Raw genomic sequence first — 14,575 nt, 5'->3', positions numbered from 1 at the left:
TTGGAGCATAACTTTTCAAAACAGCTTCTAATTATCTTTGATATTATAGTAGTGTCCATTATGATATTTCCTTTTACATCACGTATTTTTTTAGAGAGAGAGAGAGAGAAAAAAATTTTTTAATATTTATTTTTAAGTTTTTGGTGGACACAGCATCTTTATTTCATTTTTATGTGATGCTGAGGATCGAACCCAGCACCTCGCACATGCCAGGCGAGCATGCTTCTGCTTGAGCCATATCCCCAGCCCAACATCACGTATTTTAGTAATTTTAGTTTTCTATATATATACTGTAGCTAGGGGTTTATCAACTTAAAAAGTTGGCTTCTTTGAAAAAATTGTTTTGTCAGTTTTTTGAATTGTTTCTTTCATTTGATTTCAGCTCTCATTTTAATTATTTCCTGTTAACTACTGCTTTTGATGTTGATTTGTTCCTCTTTTTTCTAGGGCTTAGAGATGTTAATATTAGGTCATTTATTCATTGACTTTTTAATCTTTTAATGAATGAGCTCAATATAATGAACTTTCCTCTCTGTACTGCCTTTATAGCATCCCAGAGATTTTAATATGTTGTATTGGGATTCTCATTTACATCAAAGTATTTTTTATTTCTTTTTTTTCTTTCTTTCTTTTTTTTTTTTTTTTTTGGTGTGTTGCTGGGCTTGAACCCAGGGCCTTATGCATGTGAGACCAGCACTCTACCAACTGAGCCCCGTATTTTTTATTTCATCCTTGATTTCTTCTGCTATCCCATTCATCATTCAGTAGTGTATTATTTAGTCTCCAGGTGTTTGAGTATCTTCTATTTTTTACTTTATAGTTGGGTTTCTAATTTTATTCCATTATGATCTGATAGAATGTAAGTTATTATCTATATTTTTTGTACATGCTAATTATTGCTTTCTTGCATAAGATATGGTCTATTTTAGAGAAGGATATGTGTGCTGCTGAGAAGAAAGTGTGTTTACTTGTTAATGGATGAAGTATTCTGTCTTTTAAGTCTAAATCATTGATTGTATTATTTAGTTCTATAGTTTTCTTTATTTAGTTTTTGTTTGGAGAATCTATCCAGTGGTGAGAGCAGTGTGTTAAAGTCATCCAGTATTATTGTGTTGTGGTCTGTTTGATTCTTGAAATTGAGGTAGGTTTGTTTGATGTATATAAGTGCTCCATTGTTTGGTGCATAAATATTTATGATTACTATGTTTGATGTATAATTCCCTTAAGCAGTATGAAATGTTCTTTTTGGTCCCTTCTGATTAACTGTGGCTTTGGCTTGAAGTCCACTTTATCTGATATGGAGGTTTGGAAATCCCTGCTTTTATTTACGCAGTCCATGTGAGTGACATGTTTTTTTCCCATCCCTTCACCTTCAGTCTTTGCCTATGAGGTGAGTCTCTTGGAGATAGCAATAGTCATTGTCTACAGTATAAAAAAGTAAGTTTGCTAAAAGCGTTCATAATTTCAAATGGTGGACAAAGCACGAACTGAAGTAGTGTAGGATGTGATTCCGTTGAGGGAGGAGAGAAGATAGAAGTAAAAATTAATAGAAAAAAGTGAAAGAGAGGAGTTCTAGTCTGGTGGGTGGTGGACTGCCTGGATGGGTGAGCTGATAGCAAGATGACCTCACACCATCTTCCAACCCTCCAACCTGATGTAGCCAGCCCCATCTGTCCCTGAGTACTTCAGGACCGTGGAACTTGGGAGAGCCTGGCTCTCTCCAGTCTCTCCAACCTGTGCTTCCCCTGGGCAAAATTCTCCAACTTTTCACAGGACCATCTGGCCCAGACTGATCCAAGACAATTCAGTCACTATCTGACAGATCTGGGCTTCAGACATCACAGGCTCTACCTCACTGCAGCCTTAAGATCTCAATGATGTTCCAATTTGCTGAGACCACCAGGGGTGTACTCACACAAAGGGGTGACCCTAGGATGAAGCAGTAAGATGGTGGTCACTAGCACTCCCAGCAGGAAGACCTCAGTTGTAGCCAAACCCATAGGCACCTCAATGCTGGACTTCTAGGTCCTGGTCAGTGTCTCCAAAGTTGTCTGCATCCCAAGATGGCAGTGGCAGCAAACCTAAAGGCACCTTGGTCCCCCAGGCCCTGGCTGGTGTCCCAAGATGGAGGTGGTCGCCTGCAACCAAACCTGCATGCACTCTGGCAGTAGATCTCCAGGTAGCAGTTACAGCAAGTGGTGGCACCCTGAGAATAAACCTCCGGTGGTGGCAGGGCTGTGGCAGCTGGTTGTTCTTAATTTAGCCATTCTCATAAGGAGGTGACAATGTATTAATCAGGGTTCCCTAGGGAACAAAATCAACAGGAAGTAGGATTATGAAAAATGGATTTATTAGATTGGCTTACAGAACCAGAAGCTGGAGTGTGCACTATGACCATCTGTAGGGTGGAGAACTGGAGGAACCAGTAGCTGTACACTGTAAAAGGTTGAAGCCTCAGAACAAGAGGGTTCAAAGATGCTACCCCAGCCCAAGATCAAAGGCTTCTGGGAACTCCCTGGAGAATTCACTGGCAGAGATCACTTTGAAAGAGTGAAGGAGGGAAGAGTCTGATAGCTTCAGGTGATCGAAGGCACAATTAAGACCCATTCAAGAAGATTTGAGCTTCTATTTGCTGCTGCTTCCTTGTTCTTCCAACTTTTATTCCATCCAGGCCACCATCCTTTTGGATGGTGCTGCCCACACTTAGGGAGGGGCTGCACTTGAGTTTGCTATCATATATGCCAATCATTCTTTGACAATGCCTCTTGATCTTTGGCATCTCTTAATCCAATCAAGTTGACAATTCAAATTAACTGTTACTAGTCTACATCTTGTCAATTTGATGTTCAAACCTGACTATTTATATCATACTTAATCTCTAAATAAACACAATAATAAGGTGACAACTCCAACTAACATAACTAATCTTTGTACAATGGAAAATTCAGTACTGTTATTCCCTAGAGTATAAGGAAAACAAAAACAGTTACTTTAAGCCCTAATGTTAAGTCAATCAGTATTCTATTACTTGATGAATAACAGAGTAACAAACATATCATTTTATTGCATGTGTAACTATGTACAAACATATTCTTAATGGCTATAGTTTGTATTTAGGACTACCTTCTTCTGCTACCCACTCTTTATTCCCTCTACCTTCAGCAAGCACCTTGGCACATCTTGGCTCTTTCCCTGGAGGTGTGACCCACACCTTCATTCCTGAATGGTCTGAGACATTTGTTGTCTTGCCTGGATTCGGTTGTTGTAGTTTCCCATTGATCTGGATAGCAGGACAGGGTAATACCAAGCGACACTCTAAGGATCTCCTGCATTCCAGTAGTATGCTTCCTTACCTCCATTGTGAACTAATAGTCCAATGTCTCCTTGGTAATATGGATCAATCATCCCTGCCAGTACCGTAACTCCCTCCTTAGTCTGTTGACTCAGAGACATGAGGAGCCCAAAGTGACCAGGGGGAAGTCTTCACTTCCATTTTAATGAAATCATTGTTATACCTCCCAGCAGAAACATTTCTTCTTTTGGAACTAAGACTTCTAGGCCCGCAGAGCATAAGTTTGCAGGGATAGGAAGCAACAACTTTTCCGGTGGGTCACTAGGGGTAATGGTGAGTGGTACCATTCCTGCCTCCACCCCTTGATTCCTGGACCCATGAATTTCAGCAATAGGAGAGACAGTACCATAAAGTGGACACTCATTTAGAGTATGGAAAGCCTTCTGGAGAACATTGCCCCAACCCTGCAAGATGTTGCCACCTAGCAGGCACTATAACTGTATCTTCAAAAGTCCATTCCATCGCTATTTCAAACCAGTTGCTTCCGGATGGTGGGGAACAGGGAACATGATAAGACCAGTGAATCCCATGAGCATGTGCCCATTGCCTCACTTCTTTGGCTGTGAAGTGAGTTCCTTGGTCCAAAGGAATGCTGTGTGGAATATCATGACGATGGATAAGGCATTCTGTAAGTCCATGGATGGTGGTTTTGGTTGAAGCATTACGTGTAGGTAGGGCAAGTCCATATTCCATACCCAGAATAAGTGTCTATTTCAGTCAGGACAAATGCTGCCCCTTCCACTTGCCACCAGGTTGATGGCTGATCTCTCTGGAGAATTGTTACTGCTGTTTACTAGTGACGAGTCCTTGCTTCCCCGAATGCTGAAGTATGACACCAGAGGAGCACGCCCAGGCAAGTGTACAGTGGAAAGTAGAAGCTTTATTAAAGGACAGCAGAAAGCCTTCTCCCCGGAGGAAGAAGGGGACCCAAAGGGGGAGTCCGTGGAAGGGGGAGGTCTTCCCTCTTTTATAATAGTCTTCTATTAGTCTTCCCATACTCCTGTCTTTTGTTTCCCTTTATCTTGCAGTGATAGAATGCAGGTGGGAAGGCCCAAAAGGTGGGAGATAGGTGGGCTGGAGGAGTCATCTGGGCAGGAAGGGCCTGGGGTGGCTTTTGATTAGCACTTCCCTGTTTGCTGGGAGCTGCTTCATTAACAGTTCCTTAGGATGGGTTCTGGGCCTTGGGGGCATTAACATTTCAATTTCCTCAAGTGCTGATCTGCTTTCCTAGACTCTATTCTAGATAATGGTCTCCATTTTATTTATCTTACTCGATATTAGACCTGATTTACCTAGCTACACTAACTACCTATCTGTAAATCTGGCTTCAGAATGATGCCTTATCAGGGGCTTAGGGTTCATCTCTGCTGTTGGCAAATTGGGCATTCAACAGTGGCTGTAGTCAGATCAGCCTTGGTGAGTGGAAGTCCATGCTGCTGAGCCCATGCATAACCGCCATCCTTGTCACCATGACCACTTTGTTCTGAGCTCATTGGGCAATGACAGGGGTGGCTGGGGAAAGAAGTTGTCTTCTGTCCACAGATTGGGACATCCTATGTACCTGATTGTTAAAGTCCTCCTCTGCTGAGGTCACCTTTTGGTGGGCATTTACATGAGACATTCTTTGCCCATTCATAGACTTCTGTCCACGTATCTCTTCCCCAAATATCCTTGTTACCAATTTTCCAATTATTTTCTTTCCAGTTCCCTGACCAGCCAATCAAATCATTGGCTATGGCCCATGAATCTGTGTATAATCACCCATCTGGCCATTTCATGATGCCCAGTTCATGATGGGCAGCTCAGGTCGCATAGTAACTTTGTGGCCCATGGTCAAGCATTCAGTTTCCACTAAGGCCCAGTAGCAGGCCAAGAGCTATTTCTCAAAGGGAGAGTAGTTGTCTGAAGATGATGGCAGGGCCTTGCTTCGATATCTCAATAGCCTCCTCTGTGACTGATCTGTGGGGGCCTGCCAAAGGCTCCAGACAGCGTCCCTATCTACCACTGAAACCTCAAGTACCATTGGGTCTGCTAGGTCATATGTCCCAAGTGGCAGAGCATCCTGCCGAGTAGCCTGGACCTGTTGCAGAGCCTTCACCTGTTCTGGACCCCACTGAAAAGAAGAAACTTTTCTAGTTACTTGCTGGATGGGCCAAAGTAACACACCCAAGTGAGGAATGTGCTGCTTCCAAAATCTAAGTAGGCCCCCCAGGTGTTGTGCTTCTTTCTTATTTGTAGGAGTGGCCAGAGGCAACAACTTATCCTTTACCTTACAAGGGATATCTGAACAGGTACCATACCATTGGACTTCCAGAAACTTATTGAAGTTGAAGGCCTTTGAATTTTAGTGGGCTTTATTTCTCATCCTCTGATACACAAATACTTCATTAGTAAGTTCAGAGTTGTTGATACCTTTTGCTCGGTCCAATCAACATAATGTCATTAATATAATGGACAAGTGTAATACCACGTGGAAGAGAAAGGTGATCAAGATCCCTGTGAACTAAGCTGTTACACAGTGCTGGAGAGTTGACATACCCCTGAGAAGGACAGTGAAGGTACATTGCTGGCCTTGCCAGCTGAAAGCAACTTGTTTCTGTTAGTCCTTAGGTACAGGGGTGGACAAAAAAAGCAATTACCAGATCAAGTGCTTCATACCAGTACCAGGAGATGTATGAATCTGCTTAAGCAAAGAAACCACATCTGGCACAGCAGCTGCAATTGGAGTCACCACCTGATTAAGCCTATGATAATCAACTGTCATTCGTCTTCTGCACAAGCCAAATAGGAGAGTTTAATGGGGATGTTATGGGAATCACCACCCCTGCATCCTTCAAGTCCTTGATGGTGGCACTAATCTCTTCAATCCCTCCAGGGATGCAGTATTGCTTTTGATTCGCTATTTTCCCAGGTATAGGCACCTCCAGGAGCTTCCATTTATCCTTTCCCCGCATAGTAGCCCTCACTCCACAGGGTAGAGAACCAGTGTGGGAGTTTTGCCAAGTGCTAAGTATATCTATCCTGATTATACATATATTCTAGGACTGGGGGAATAACCACAGGATGAATTTGGGGGCCCACTGGACCCACTGTGAGTCCGACTTTGGCCAAAACCCCATTGATCTCCTGAACTCCATAAGCCCCTATTTTACTGGAGAGCCACAATGATATTTTGGGTCTTCTAGAATTATAATGTCTAATAGTCCCCAAAAGGTCTAATCATTGTCTTTTCCACAATGCACAGTTACCCTGTAAAAGGTTACAGTAAAAGGCCTTAGATCCCTTTGGGGAAGGGTGGGCAAAAGATTTAACAGTAAAGAGTTTTGTTACTGTACCTGAGTTCTTCCTCAAGGGGACCTGGCTTCTCCTTCCTTCAAGGGATCTATAAATTGACTCAAATCTGGGAAGTGGATTTGGAAGGGCCTTGAGTCTCTGCTGTTATGACCTAGGGCAGACTTTTGTACCCTTGCCCTGGAACTTTTCTGCTTATTTAAGTCAAATAAAAATTTGGTGGATTTCCCGTCTATTTGGCTTCTGAAACACCATGATTAATTAGCCAGTGTCGGAGATCTACATGAGTAGAACATTTTGTCCTTTCTTCCCCTTGCTGTTCAGCCTGTCTTTGTTGATTGAGTGCTGCCACGTGGCTTCTTCCTCCCCTGGATCCAATTGTTCCCATCTCATTTAAGTCCTCCAATTCATTGACCTCAGCTCCCAAGTAAGGTCTGGTATGTAAAGAAGAGCACTAATGGAGCTCTTCAGCAATTTGTTTCTTATAGTTTTGGTAAAGGGCACATGTTCTGGACCCTCCCATTATGGGGGAGAAGGTTGTACCTGACAGATCCACTGAAGGATTCCAATTGAGCCTCTGAATTCCTTCATCAACAGTAAACCAAGAGATATCAGGCTTTTCCAGCTCATTTACAGTAGATCGTCTTTGGATCCATACTTCAGCCAACCATCCAAACAATCCTTTTTAACACTTCGAGCTCTTATGTTAAATGTAGAATCTCTGCTTAATGCAACATATCAATAAATCCAGCTTAATGTAATTTTATGTTCCTTCCACCATTGTCCCACATCCTTAAAATCCATTCTCACAACATGTTCCCCAGACCTCTACTTGTATGAACTTGAAAACTCAAGAAGTTTCTTGGAAGTGTAGTAAACCTGCTCATGGGCCACATTCTGTACCTTACTTCTAGGGGACTGCTTAGACTTGGATCTAATTATAGGCCTGGAGACAGTGGTGAGGTGGGTCCTAAGGAGTATCAACATTTTCATGCTGAGAAACTGAATCATGAAAGGTCTTTATTGTTTCCATAGGCAGAGCAAGATTAGTTCCCTCCACAGGAAGTGGAGAAGCCAGTGCCACTGAGGGTGTGCATAGGGATGCCTCAGTCATGGCTAAGGGTGGGAACTCAACAACTTCTGGCAAAATAAACTCATCAGAATGTTGGGGTTCAGTGTCCCCAGCCCCCTCAGACTCCTCCCATATGTCACCATCCCAATTCACAGGAACTCGTATTTCCTAGAGAATCATAATGTCCAGTTTTTAAGATGTTTATTTATCCATTATATGGTAACATAACTCTTTAGGTCTTCAGTTCATATTAAAATTTTGGGCAGTATTTTTTTTTTTAACTTCCTGAGTTTTGAGGGTTCTTTATGTATTCTGGATGCAAGTCCTTCATCATATGCATGATTAGTAAATATTTTCTCAGTATTCTGTAATGTCTTTTTATTTTATTAATCATGCTTTTCCAAAAATGGATGTTATAATTTTGATGAAGTTTATTTTATTTTATTTTGCTATAGGTCTATGTTTTAGGGGTCAGAAATATTTGTATAATAGAAGACCACAGAAATGTTTTCTTCTTGAAGTATTATAGCTTTGGGTGCATTTTAAAAACTGATCCAATTTGACTTATTTTTTGTATACAGTATGATTATAGATCAAAGTTCATTCTTTTGCATATTGAATATTCAATTGTTTTAACATAATATCTCTGATTTACCTCTGTATTATTCTTGAAAATCAGTTTACCATGAATGTGTGACCCTAGTTTGGAATTTGTATTGGAATCTTTGTGCTGTATGATTTGATAGATTTTTCTGTCTATGGGCCAGTTTAGTTTGCTCTTCTTACTATCTTGATTACTTCTGAATGACTCTTGTAATCAGAAACTGTTTGTCCTCTGATTTACTATGTTTTACAAGTTTTTTGTTTTATACTAGGCCTTTTCCATTTCTATACGAATTTTAGAATTAGCTTTCCAGTTCATACAAAGACTTCTAGGATCTTGATTGAATTCCCTTCAAACTATAGATCAGTTTGGGGAAAATTGACATTTTGACCACATTGGGTCTTTAACCCAAGAATATATGTTTCTCTCCATTTCTTTAGGTCTTTAATTTCTCTTAATCATGATCTATAGTTTTTATACACATCTCTAATGTTTTCTCAGATCTGTCCTTAAGTCATGTAGTTTTCATTTCAGATTTTGGTTGTTGACTGCTAGTATGTAGGAATACTGCACATTTTTGTGTATCGATCTTACATCCTACAACCTTATTTAAATTCTCTATAGTTGCTTTTTTGTGAACTCATTAGAATTTCCACACATAGAACCATGTTTGCTGCAGATAAACTGTTATATCTTTCTTTTAGAGGCTTTCTAATTCATTCTATATCATATTTCCTTCAACCTCCAGTACAGTATTGAATAGGAATAATATCATTATCTTTGTCTTGTTTGAGAGAAAGTATTTAGTCTTTCCTCATTAAGTATTCTGTTAGCTCATTTTCCTTTTTTTAATATTTATTTTTCAGTTGTAGTTGGACATAATACCTTTATTTATTTTTATGTGATGCTGAGGATCGAACCCAGAGCCTCACTCATGCTAAGCGAATGCTTTACCGCTGAGCCACAACCCCAGCCCCTCATTTTTCCTTTTTAATAGACATTGTTAAGTCAGTTTGATGAAACACCTTTCTGTTGGTAATTTGAAGAATTAAATTAAATAGGAATGGGTGTTGCATTGTGTCAAAAGGTTTTTCTGTCCCTCTAGAGATGAGGATATGTTTTTTTAAAATTTTTTTCCAGTTTTATTGCTGTTTAATTGATAAAGCTTACATATTTAAGGTATAAAACATGTTTTGATATACATTATGAAATGATTATTACAGTTAAGTTAATTAGCAGGACACATCACCTCACATAGTTGTTTTTTTGTTGGTGATGATGGTGGTAAAAAATGCCTATGATCCCCTCTCTAGGAAATTTCAAGTGTACAGCACTTTAATATAGAAAATTACATTGATTGGAATATTTATATGCTGAAGCACTCTTTGATTTTGGTATGAGCATAATGATGACTTCATAGAATGCATGAGAGAATATATTATCTCCAGTTTTCTAGAAAAGATACATTATTGGAAATTTATCTTCTTTATATTCATAGAATTTATTATTGAAGTCTTCTTGACGTCCATATTTCTTTTGTTCCATGGTTTTTAAGTAAAAATTGAATTTGTTTGATAGGCATAATTTGGGTTATCTAGTTTTTGTGTACATTTGTGTCTTTGAAAATATTTGTCCAAAGCTGGGCGCAGTGGCTCATGCCTGTAATCCCAGCAGCTCTAGGAGGATTTTGAGTTCAAAGCCAGCCTCAGCAAAAGCAAGGTTCTTAGCAACTCAGTGAGAACCCTTTCTCTATATAAAATACAAAATAGGGCTGGGGATGTGGCTCAGTGGTTGAGTGCCCCTGAGTTACCTCCTCAGCACCCACCCCCCTCCACAATTTTTTTTCTTTGTGCATTCTGTTGATAAATTTATAGACATAGAATTGATCATAATATTTCTTTCTTGTGCTTTGTTGTTTGTAGAAAGTGATGTTACCTTTCTTCTTCCTCATACTGATAATTTGTATCTTCTTTTTTGCCCTAATCAATCTTGCTAGAGAATTATCAGTTTTATTGATATTCTAGCTAGCTTTTGGTTTCATTGATTTCTACTTTAAGTTGCTGTTTCATGGATTTCTAGTCTTATTATCATTGGTTTGTTTTTTTCTCACTCAGTTTAGTTTGCTCTTCTTTTGGAAAGTCTCAACTTTTGTAAGGTTTATATAATGACTTTTTCTTCTCTTAGGCTTGGTTTAGGAAAATTGAAATTCTCTCATTTTCGGACAAATCAGATCATGACCTGTATAGACAACAGTAGCATATGTTTTCTCAAAGATGAGCTTCTTCACCTTTGAAGTAGGTTTTATTTTTCTAGCAGTCTAAAGGTCATCAAGTAAATTATAAAATGAAAACAATAGTTTATCAAGCTAAACAATACTGTATTCTTTCTTGTATGTGCAATTATAATTCAAAGAGATCTTGATGCCAGGCAGAGTGGTACAGGCTTAGGCAGTAGGATCGAAAGTTTGAGGCCAGCCTGGGCAACTTACCCATGAGCCACAACCGTACCCTTCTTTTAAAAATTTAATAACATTTTGATAATTTCTTTGTGCTACTCAGCTTGTAAAGCGTACTAAGTTTTCTACCTGCCTATTTTATAATGTTGATTATTTGTTACAGTTTGGATTTGCCATACTTTTACTCATTCTTCAGTGGTGAATCCTTACAGTTTTCCCTCATAGCCATAAGAGTGTTTATGACTTTTAAATTGCCCTTACTTTTGATTCTGTCATAAAACATTATTCCGCCCATTAAAATTCCTTTTAAGATTATTTATATTTTAAATGTTACAGTAATATATTCCTTTATTTAATCTTCTTACAGTCATTCCTCAAGAAAATAATTCTATTTATGCTTTGACCTTTAGTGTAACTTGTGTTTCTGCTCTTTCTAGGCTAGATTGTAACCTATTTAAGGGAAGAAGATCATGCTTTATGATTTTAATCTTGGCCTCCTTGTTCTCTATTACAGTATGTAATTCAGAGCTTCTTCATGTTAAGCCCTCTGAACGTTATTAACAAGCCACTAGGTCCCTGGTCAATTTGATGAAATATAATCAAGTCCAGAAACAAGCATTCATAGTTGATAAACCTTAGGCTAATACTGAAATTTTGAAAGTTATTCAAAATAATATTTTAAAGCAGTTCTATCTAATAGAAATATAATGGGAGCCTCTCATAATTAAAAACTTCCCATTAGCCATATTTAAATAGTTATGATGACGAGAATTAATTTTCGTGCAAATCATTTAACTGATTTTTACTATATTACCATTTCGACATGTATGTTGAATAATGAGCCCTTTGTACATTTCTTATAATTTGTTACTAAGTCTTGGAAAACTTTCAGATATTTTATGCTTACAGCACATCTTAGTGTGGAATACTTGTGTATACACATATAATACAGTGTTATAGTGTATATAGACATAGTTCTTGATTAGAATTTCTGGGTAATTAAGTTATTATAAAAGATAGGTTTATGACTTCTTCCTCATCTAAAGGACTTAACAACTCTAAAGAGAATATTAGAGGAATAAAAATGTGACTTGTCTATACTTTTGTGATAATATCTTGGCATTAGTACTATAATTTGGAATTCTTAGCACAGATCTTCACAAAAATTGTTTCTTGGATGTGAATTTTTTAAAGCTTTCCAGTTAAGTATAATACCATGAGAAATATAACTTTCATATTTGTTGTATTTTGCTCGTTGTAGGTGTCTACTGCAGATATTTCATCAAATAAGGATGAAGAAGAAAACTCTATGCACAATACAGTTGTGTTGTTTTCTAGTAGTGACAAGTTCACTTTGCATCAGGTTTGAACTTCATCTTTTACTTTTGAACTCTTCCTTGTCCATTTCTACTTTATCCCATACACAAGATAAGCTATTAAAGTGTTTTTAAAATAAAAATAAAATTTGTGTATTCTTTCTTTGTGTGCGTGTGGTCCTGGGGATTGAACCCAGGGCCTTATGCATGTGAGGCAAGCACTCTACCAACTGAGCTATATCCCCAGCCCAGAATTTGTGTATTCTTAATCACTGCTCTCAAGTAGATACATGTGTTCTTGATTCCAGGATATGTGTGTGGTTTGTGGCAGTTTTGGTCAAGGAGCAGAAGGACGACTACTTGCTTGTTCTCAGTGTGGTCAGTGTTATCATCCATACTGTGTCAGTATTAAGGTAAGTGTGTTGATTTGAAATGAGCTAGCAAAAGCATGTTGAGTCTTTAATTGATTTAAGTAGTTATGTTTCCCAGTCTTTAAAATCAATCAAGTATTTGTTATATGTATGTGATAATATTTAAATTCATTAAATATTACTTTTAAGTGTTGTTACTTCATGAACTTGACTGCTCTATTAACTTGTGGTTTTAAGTTGTGTGAATTTCATGCCATTATCTTAAAAAATAAAACAAAAATATAAGCATTTCATTTAAAGAATTATACTATTTATTGCTAAGGCATTAGGCTTAGTTGATTTATTTTGTCTATAGATCACAAAAGTTGAGAACAACTAAAGTATGTAGTCAGAATTCATTTGTCCATTCTGGTCTTTCCCACATTCAGTTTCCTCAGCCCTCACCCATATATATTTTCTACTTAAGCTGAAAGAAACAGACAGACAGACATATTTAATGTATTTCCATAGTAATAAAGAGCCTGCAGTACTCAGTTTCAGTTTTTTAGGTTAGAGACTTACTATGGAACCTTTTATGTAGTAATCATATACTTATTTTAAAAAATACATTTAGATATGGAAGTCTCAGTACCTCAAGTGTTGAACTGAGATTCTGTTTTTGATAACTCAGTGTGAATAAAAGTTATTCATTGGAAAAAGTAACAAATGGTCACTAAAATTAAGCAGGGAGGTATAGCTGTAGAACAGGCATCCACTGTGTGCTCCATAGCCACGTCTGCCTGGTGTGAGCAGGAACCTCAGCTGAATCATCCCAAACTTACAGGTGGTCTTTAGTGCTTCTCTGCTGCCCTGCACTCATGACTGCATTACATCATTGTTTGCTCACGTTGTCAGTATTGGGAACAAGTCAGCATGTACTCCCTGGAATTCTTTGCTGATATATACACCAGTGTTTATTTTCTTGGATAATATAGGTTTTTGTGAATTTAGGGGTCAAAATGAAAAAGTGCAATTAGTCTATTCAAAGTACAAGTACTAGTACATTTATTTCATATACTCTTTTAAAAAATTACAGAATATTGAACAAAAAAGAAACACAATACACATTATATAAAGCTAGTTTTAAAAATAGAATTATATGTGCCTAGAAGAAAACAGGGTTTCATTTCTTCGTTGCATCTTTTATAGTCTAATTTTCTAAATTGACTTTATAATACTTACATTTCTGATCTAAGGTCATTGAATAAGACCTTTCAAAATAGAAATTCAAGTTCCATGGGCTTGATGCTTTACAGCTTTTCTTGCTTAAGATTGGTAGCAGTTTTAGAAGAAGTTCAGATATAAGACTCATATTTAGAGCTTCTATGAATTTCTTTTAACCCTTTCAACAATTAATTCTGTTTTTATTGGTGAAGTAAAGCTTATATAAGTTAAGACCTGACAGCCAGTACATTGCAAACACTGGTTACTGGCAGAGGTAGGATTTAAGTCTGTTTTCCTAAGTATGGGTGGCTCCTTTTGTACCCTTGACACCATTATGAGTAGTAGAGAATACTAAAACCTCTGTGATTGTGAAATCTATGAATATCTGGAACTATAGTAGAGATGTGAATTATTTCAGCTTAGCTTTTGTTGTGGAAGGCAGTTATTTGTGTATACACTTATAATCTTTCTTGGGTTGGTCTAGAGGGCCTCCATTGTTAGGTGGATAGTCTCAAAAACTTTTTGGTTTAGAACCCTTAACAGTCTTCAGAGTTACTTGAATAAGTTTGTTTATGAGGATTCTGATATTGAATACATGCCATCTTAGGAATTGAAACTGGGAATATTTTATAACATTTTATTACTTGTTTTAAAAATACATTTATAAAACTATAAATATATAAAAACTATAAAAATATAACCTGCATGACATTAATGATGTTGTGACTCATCATGTAGCCTCGGAAAATACCGCTGTAGAATCGTGCATGCATTAATGTTCAAGTGACAAATTACATCTTAGAGTGTTTTGAAAACTGTTTTGCCCTCTAGGCAGCCCTTGGTAACTGCCATTCTAGAAGTGGTTTAGTCTTACTTAAAACATGGCCTTTGCTGGGTGTTGCCTGAATCCT

General features: G+C 37.9%; 1 protein-coding gene across 1 annotated transcript in view; it reads left to right on the top strand.

Moving 5' to 3' along the window:
* KMT2C (lysine methyltransferase 2C) overlaps positions 1-14,575 on the top strand; it is a 270,015-nt gene that overhangs the window by 176,282 nt on the left and 79,158 nt on the right. Inside the window, 2 exon segments of the mRNA XM_081287862.1 lie at positions 12,036-12,137; positions 12,399-12,503. Coding sequence (XP_081143988.1) covers positions 12,036-12,137; positions 12,399-12,503 — 207 coding nt within the window.

This window comes from Spermophilus citellus, assembly GCF_964194105.1.
Source record: "Spermophilus citellus genome assembly, chromosome: 3".
NCBI classification, from domain to species: domain Eukaryota; kingdom Metazoa; phylum Chordata; class Mammalia; order Rodentia; family Sciuridae; genus Spermophilus; species Spermophilus citellus.
The sequence above is the reverse complement of the archived record's forward strand: the minus strand, read 5'-3'. Positions and strand labels throughout refer to the sequence as shown.